Consider the following 7,282-nt stretch of genomic DNA (forward strand, 5'->3'; position numbering starts at 1 on the left):
AGAGGGGGGAGCTGAGGGCCAGGCCGGCGGGGCCAGCCCCGCCCCCACCCCGGCTGCCCCGCCCCCTCACCAGCTCTGGCAGTTCTCTGCCGTGGGGACCCTGGAGCCCACGTCGTGGTAGTGCCCGTCCTCATCGTAGCAGCCACACTGGGCCACGCACTTCATCTGGTCCTCGCTGAAGAACGGCTCGCTGGGCGGGCACTCTGGGTAGCAGCCTGGGCGGGCGCAGGGTGGGTGGGAGACTCACCCTGGAGGCTAGGTGGTGGGTGCTGCCTGGGGGCGCCCGCCCCGCCACCCACGCACAGCCCTGCCCTCACCTTCCAGGCCTGGCAGGTCCGTCAGACAGCGGCCACTCGGGTTCCGGCAGGTCCTCATGCAGGGCGCGCCGCACGGCCGGTAGTGCCACTCGCACTGGCCCTCGCGGTTGTAGTAGTCACAGAACAGGGCTGGGCGTGGCAGGTGAGAGGTGAGGGCGCACCCCCTGCCCCCAGCCCTGCCCTCCGAACGCCTGACCCTCAGGAGCCCTCCCCTTCCAGGACGGGTGCACCGTGTGCGGCACCCGGGTGCTGGGGTCACGTGTTCACTGTGTGTGGGTGAGGCCCCACCCCGGCACCACCCTTCACCGAGGCAGAGCCCAACTCACGGCAGATGTCCGGGGTCCGCCAGGACACGCACACGCCCACGTCGCGGCAGGCCTGGGCGTAGGCGGCCACGGCCGTGCAGAGACACTCGCAGTCGCCCCCGGAGTCACAGGCACACGCGTCCCCCACGCAGGCCTCGTAGTACTTGGTGGAGTCGACCTGGGGTGGAGGGTGGTGGGTCTGCTCAGCAGGCAGTCAGGGGACCACCAGCCCTACCCCAGCGCGGGGACCGTCTTCGCTTGGCATCCCACCTCTGCCGTCTGAGAGCTGCGACTCCCACCCCCCTGGGCAACTTCACCCGCGCCCCGGCCAGCCTCTCTGTGCCCCTCACCCCTCACCTCTGCTCAGATCACACTTAACCATAGACAGCCCTCCCCGTAGCTGTGTCGTGACCCTGCCTGTCTCCTCCGGGTGAGGGGGCGGCCCCCCACCCACCCTCCTCTCTTGAGCAGCAGAGCCCAGAGTGGACCCAAGACACGTTTGCCACCAGACCGTTCCTCCTAAGCCGCCTGCATGTCACCAGCACGTTCTGGATCATGAGATTGTTCTCCATGAGCGGGCATTTGAATTCTTGTTGAAGTTGCAGTAAGGACTTTGGGGTAGAGTCCCCAAGGCCGCGCACCAGTCCTCAGTGCTGGTGAGGCCCAGCAGGCCAGGGCATGCAGGCAGGACAGGGAGGTGACACCGAGGTCTGTATGCTCACAGCACTGCTTCTAGGGGAATGGGCTGGAGGGGTCAAGGCAGGCCATGGACCGGGACCCCTAGGCACTGCTGTGGCACACCATGTGGACCTCCCAGCAGGCGGGAACCCACATCAAGACCAAGTTCAGAGGCCCAGGCCAGACCCAGTTCTGGCCAGGAGCAAAGGGGGCATCCCCGGGCCTCCAGCCCCCACTTCTCCGCCCACCTGAGAATGGCAGGCGGCAAAGATGGCGCCGGTGAGGATGCTGCACTGCTTCTGGGCCCAGGACTTGCGGTACGGGTTGGCGGTGCAGGGGTCCCGGGGGGCCGGGGCGTCGGGGCAGGACGGGGAGAATTTCCAGCTGTTGCCAAACTCCAGGGCGTCGCCCACCACGGACTGGCTCCGCGTGGTGAAGTCATTGACGGCATTGTCGTCAAAGTTCCCACACAGCCCGCAGACCCGGCCCTGCAGTGGGGGGGGGGGGGGCACAGATGTTGGGGCTGCAGGGGGCAGCCTGAGGGAGCACCTGGTTCCCCGGGAGTGCCCTGGGAAACTGCAGGCGGACGGGGTGCACGGTGGGTCCTACGGCAAGCACGTGGGTGGGCAGCAGGCCCGGTGGGCGTGGGAGACCAGAGAGCGAAGCTCGCCTTTCTACCCAGGGCTCTGTCAGTTGGTCACGTTGGTCTCCACACACCCCCTTTCAGAAATCAGCGCTGTGAGCAGACTCCCCCCAGCCCTCCGTGGATTGTCAGCAGCCAGACGGTCCCTCCGGGCCAGACCCGTCCCTGCCAGAGGGGGTCTGCAGCCTGCCCACTCTCACCTTGTAGCCCTGCCGTAGTCGGATGAACACGCTGGTCTTCCGGTCCCAGGACACCACGACGCCGCTGCGGGTCTCGACCGTCAGGTAGATGCCCGTGTACTGGATCTTGTAGGGCAGGTTTCCGCCTGGGCCCCTCTGCACCACCTTGTAGGTGCCCTCCCGCAGGATCAGCTCATAGTTCTGCAGAGGGACACACGGGGTGGTGGCTGCACGGGTGGAGGGGCCAGTGGGGGCCCTCGGCACAGGGCTGGTGTCAGGGACGAGCCGGGCTCCCGACTCGGCAAACACGAGGCAAGCGGCCGAGCAGAGTGTGCTGGGAGGCCACGGAGAAAGCCAGGGCCACGGCAAGCAGGGGTGCACAGGTCCCAGTGGGAGTCTGCAGGACCGGCCACCCCAACTCGCTGACCTCTGAGTGAGGCGACCCTGCTCATGTCTTCCCGCCCTGTGGGGGAGACGTCCCCTGCCAGCAGTGTGCCTCTCTGCCCAGTGAATTCTGACCTCTCTCTGCTGGAACTGGGCACCCTGATGTGGTGGGCTGAACACAGGCCCCCCAAAAGGTGTGCCCACATCCTGACCCCTGGAGCAGGTGTCAGTGAAGGAGGAGCTCATCCGGGACTTGGGGTGACCGTGCGTCCATCCACAGGTGCCCATGTGGGAGAAGGGAGGGGCAGACAGGTGGGGGAGTGGAGCCCGGGAGCTGGGGGGGTCTTGGCCCTGGGACGCCTGCATGACACAGTTCTGGGGTCAGAAGCAAGAGAGAATGAACTCTCCGGTTTCCCGTCCTGGGCTGTGGTCATTTGTTCAGGCAGCCTGGGGACAGTCAGCTGGAGGGCGGAGGGAGGGAGAGGTTCCTGGTGGCTCTCACCTCCAGGAAGAGCTTGATGGCCTTGGAGCAGGTGACACCTGTGGTCCCGCAGGGGACGTTTTCAGTGACAACGCGGAAGGTCCCGTTTGCGGTGCCGGTGCCATTGCCCCCACAGTAGTCCTGGGACAGGGAAAGGTCAGGCATCAGGGAGCAGAGCAGACGAGGGGCAGGGGGGGGGCCGAGGAGGGCGGNTCCCTTCAAAGCTGTAGCGCTCGCCATCGAAGGTGATGAAGTGGCCGTCGCCGTAGGCCACGCAGGTGCCCAGGCAGGCCTTGCTGCCGCACTCCCACCTGCGGTTCCTGCACGTGCTGCGAGGCGAGGACCGGCGACGCCAGCTCGCAAGGGCCTCTGTGCCCGGGCGGAGGACCCCGCCCCACCCCACTCTGGGGATGTACGGCAAAGGGGAGGGATTTCGTTGTTCACCGAGCAGGGAAATCCCCACCTCCGGCATTTGCTCACCCCCAGCTCGCGGAGGGGTGTGCCAGGGATCTGACCTCCCCACCGTGCCCTCCAGTCTTCTTGTTTGGCTTCTTATCCCCANGTGGGGGCAGGGGCAGGCCTCAGCGCCGTTCCGCCCCCTGCGGAGGAGCCCCGACCTACCAGGTGTTACAGTCGACCCTGACGGTCTCCCCGGGCCTGTAGGCAGCCTCGTTGTGCAGACAAGGACAGTCCTCCTCGGCCACGCAGCCCCCGCTCCCGTCCGACACCAGCCCCGGGGGGCAGACGCAGCCGGACACGCAGTGCGTGCTGAACTGTGGAGCGGCTCNCGCCCTCGGCCAGCGCCCCGTCGTGCCCTCCCCGGCCACTCACACAGTCCACGTCCAGCGTGTGGCAGCTCCGGAGACATTCGGCCCCGGGTGCGCCGGCCGGGGCCTTGCTGCAGTCCAGGTACACCATGGGGGCCGCACACCCTGCGGGGGAGGGCGGCTAGCTGGGCGGGGCGCTCTCCCCACCCCAGGCCCGCGGAAGCCCCTCCGTCCGCGCGCTGCCGGAGGCCTTACCTGAGCTCAAGTGCTCTGCTGCTCCCAGGCAACTCAGCCGCCCACCCACACAGGAGCTGTGAGAGACAGAGACGTCTCTGGGCCCCTGCCCACCCATCTCCCACAGGCCCCACCCGGATCCCTGCCTGGCTGGGAGCAGCCCTGGCCTGTCCCAGAGAGAAAGCTGTCCCAGGCAGTGCACCAGCCCTCCCCGGGCCCTGGGCGGCCAGAACCCTCTGGAGGCCAAGGGAGGGGTCCCCCTTTACAGCGGGACTAAGGGGTGGGCAGAGGCAAACTTCCCCCCCCCCCAGGCCCAGGGAGCCCCTTTGTTTTCCAGAATCCTCTGGGGGAGGCCCAGAGATCTTTGCATGTGAAACAGGGGACAGTGACGTGGGCAGGGGCATGGGCCCAGCCGGCCCCTTACCATACCACGCCGTTGTCATGGACCACCTCCCCCGGGGCCACCACAGAGCCACGGAAGTAGCAGGGACAGGCCTCGGCAGACACGCAGGTGCCCGAGTCATCCAGGAAGGTGCCCGAGGGGCAGATGCAGCCGTCCACGGGCACGAAGGTGACACCGCAGGTGACATCGACCTGGCTCAGAGCGCGGCAGGTGGGCTGGCAGCTGTCCACCACGTAGCTGTAGTTCTGGGACTTGGGGCAGCTGCTTACATACTTGGCTAGGGGACAGGGCAGCACTCGGGTCAGTGACCGGATGGCCCCCTCCAAACAGGTGTTTAAGCAGCCCGAGACTCAGTTTCCCCTCTGACCCCCAGGGATCAGGGGACCACAACGTCTTTGGTTGGCCCGGCCAAGGAAGCGTGAAGCTCTGACTGAGAACACGTGGGTGGGGGTGGCCCTGACTGAGAACAGGTGGGTGGGGGTGGCCGCCCCCGGGGCCCCCAGCAGCCCTGCCCCCACCTGGTGCAGCCAGGTGGCTCAGGGACACTCACTGCACACGCCGTCCCTCCAGCCGCGGAGCAGCACCCCCTTGGCGGCACAGGCGTGCACGTAGGAGGACAGGGCCGCACACAGACAGTCCTCGCTCTTCTGACAGTTACACGTGTCGAACATGCAGTGCTGGGGATGGGCCGTTAGGGACCGTCAGGGACCCCAGCCCACCAAGGCCCCTCCTCTCTCCGTGGATTCTTCCTGGGACCCCTGCCTGGGCTGGGAGGTCCACCCCAAGGAGGGCCCTCGGCACAGATGGGCAGAAATCGGCTCCCAGGAGGGGCAGGCCGCACACTAAGTGACCACAGAGGCCGGGCTACGGTCAGGTTCGGAGGGGTCTACACAAGACCGGACCAGGGTCAGCCACACCCCATGTGTGTCACTGATTGTGCTGCGTGTGGGGGTCACAGGTGGGGTGAAGAGGGTGTGTGGCAGGGTGGAGGTATGCCGTCTGCAAAATGGGCAGAGATGGGCCTGGGCCTGCCCCCCGGGGCGCTCCTGATGCGGTGGTCATGTGCATTTTAGGGCTTTGAGCTTCTGGGAAAGTGGCCCATGAGCCAAGTGTTGTGAAGAATATGCGGAAACCCTCGCCCTTGGGGCCTGAGAAAATGAGCTTATTGGAAACAGGGTCTTTGCAGATGTGATTAAGATGAGGTCATCGGGATGGGCCCCGGTCCAGCATGACTGGTGTCCTTAAAGAGGAAATCTGGACACAGACACAGGGGAGGGGCCAAGGCCATGTGACCACGGAGGCAGAGGTTGGGGTGACGTGGCCACAAGCCCAGGGCCACCTGGAGCCCCGAGAAGCTGGGAGAGGCAGGAAGGCCCTTCCTCTGTCGCCTTGGGAGGGAGCCTGGCTCCACCCACAGCTTGATTTTGGACTTCTGGCTTTTAGGACTGGAACGGAACCAATTTCTCTAGTTTTTAGTGAGCTGGTTTGTGGCTACAAACACACCACCAGTGGTGGTGCCGAAAGCCCCGAGGGGCCCGCCGTGCCGTGAGTGGTCCTTGAGATAGGGGACCGCCAAGGAGAGACTAAGGGGGCAGCAGGGCGGCCCCAGGTGGGGCAGGGGTCTCACCGAGTGGAAGGGCGCTGGGCTGAGGACGGAGTGGCAGGGCGAGAAGGCTCCGGCTGGGTCAGTCAGCAGGGAGCACCAGTGCTGGGCGTAGTTCTCTGGGACACGGGAGGGAAGCTGGCTGGCCGGCACCCGCAGCCCCCCTCCCCTGCACCCGCCCGCTCTGGCCGCCTGCGCTCCCGTACATAGGCCCTGGGGGGCCCCACGGCCCTCAGAGAGCTGAGTTGGGATCTGGGGCTCACCCACCGTGCTGAGGGGGCAGCAAGGTGCTCCTCCCCGAGACGGGCTCTGAGCACTGTGCCCTGCTCACTCTCGCCCCAGGCCACGCACGCCTGGACACCCAGGGTCCCCCAGGGCCTGGTGAGATGCGAGACTGGCTCCCAGCCCAGCCCTGGTAAACGGAGGGCCCCTGGGGTGGGAGTACCATTCTCCACGCTGAGGGAGCAGGGGTCCTCGAAGGTGTTCTTGACGTTGGGGCAGGCGGCCTGGGTCTTCCAGGTGTTGGCGAAGGCGGCAGCCGTGCCCTCCACCACGCCGCTGAGGGCCCGGAAGTCGTCGGCCTGGTTCTGGTTGAAGTTCCCGCACAGGCCTGGGGCCCGGGGCGCAGGGGTGGGCATTAGCAGGGCATCCGGCCTGGCCATCCAGCCGGCCCTGCTCCCTCTAGAAACCACCACACGGCGGACCAGCCCCGAAGCCCCGTCTCAGGAGTTCGGCTCCGGAGCCATCTGCAGACACGCCCCGCGGGGAATTGGCCGCTGTGCAAAGCCTGGACTCATAAGGGCAACAGGGCTTGCTCCCCCGAGGTGAACGCCCTGGGGCCACACGTCACTTTCGGAGTGCCCTGGGCCGGCGCAGGAGTCCTCCCCCCTCCCCCCCCCGTGCCCAGGGAGCAGCCACCTTCCTGTTTTCACCTCCTGCCAGACTCTGCCCACCCTGCCTGCAGCCCGGAGCTGAGTCCGGGCACCAGCGCCCCCCGAGCCCGTCCGGCGGAGCCTCACCGCACATCTGTCCACGGTAGGAGGGGTCCAGCCTGAGGAACACCTGCATGAGGGGCACCAGCTGCACCTGTAGCTGCAGCCCGAGGCCCGTGTGCACCAGGATGAAGAAGGAGGTGGGCCTGAAGACCGTGATGTTGGCTGCAGGGGTCGGGACGCGGTCAGAGTCTGCACGGGGCCAGCCCCCTGCTCCTGGGGCAGCCCGGGAGGCGGGGAGGGCCCTCCAGTGCTGGGCTGGGAGGACCCGGGGGTCTGGGGGCCCCCCGCCGTGG

At 67.0% G+C, this 7,282-nt stretch overlaps 1 protein-coding gene across 1 annotated transcript in view; it reads right to left on the reverse strand.

Moving 5' to 3' along the window:
- LOC144237803 (mucin-5B-like) overlaps positions 1-7,282 on the reverse strand; it is a 66,861-nt gene that overhangs the window by 12,040 nt on the left and 47,539 nt on the right. The window contains 15 exon segments of the mRNA XM_077771511.1: positions 73-215; positions 318-446; positions 644-800; positions 1,549-1,788; positions 2,144-2,390; positions 2,962-3,153; positions 3,203-3,316; positions 3,609-3,760; positions 3,819-3,919; positions 4,010-4,065; positions 4,413-4,668; positions 4,942-5,068; positions 6,019-6,113; positions 6,440-6,604; positions 7,014-7,151. Coding sequence (XP_077627637.1) covers positions 73-215; positions 318-446; positions 644-800; positions 1,549-1,788; positions 2,144-2,390; positions 2,962-3,153; positions 3,203-3,316; positions 3,609-3,760; positions 3,819-3,919; positions 4,010-4,065; positions 4,413-4,668; positions 4,942-5,068; positions 6,019-6,113; positions 6,440-6,604; positions 7,014-7,151 — 2,312 coding nt within the window.

The sequence above is a fragment of the Crocuta crocuta genome, unplaced genomic scaffold, assembly GCF_008692635.1.
Source record: "Crocuta crocuta isolate KB4526 unplaced genomic scaffold, BGI_CrCroc_1.0 scaffold1192, whole genome shotgun sequence".
Classification (NCBI taxonomy): Eukaryota; Metazoa; Chordata; class Mammalia; order Carnivora; family Hyaenidae; genus Crocuta; species Crocuta crocuta.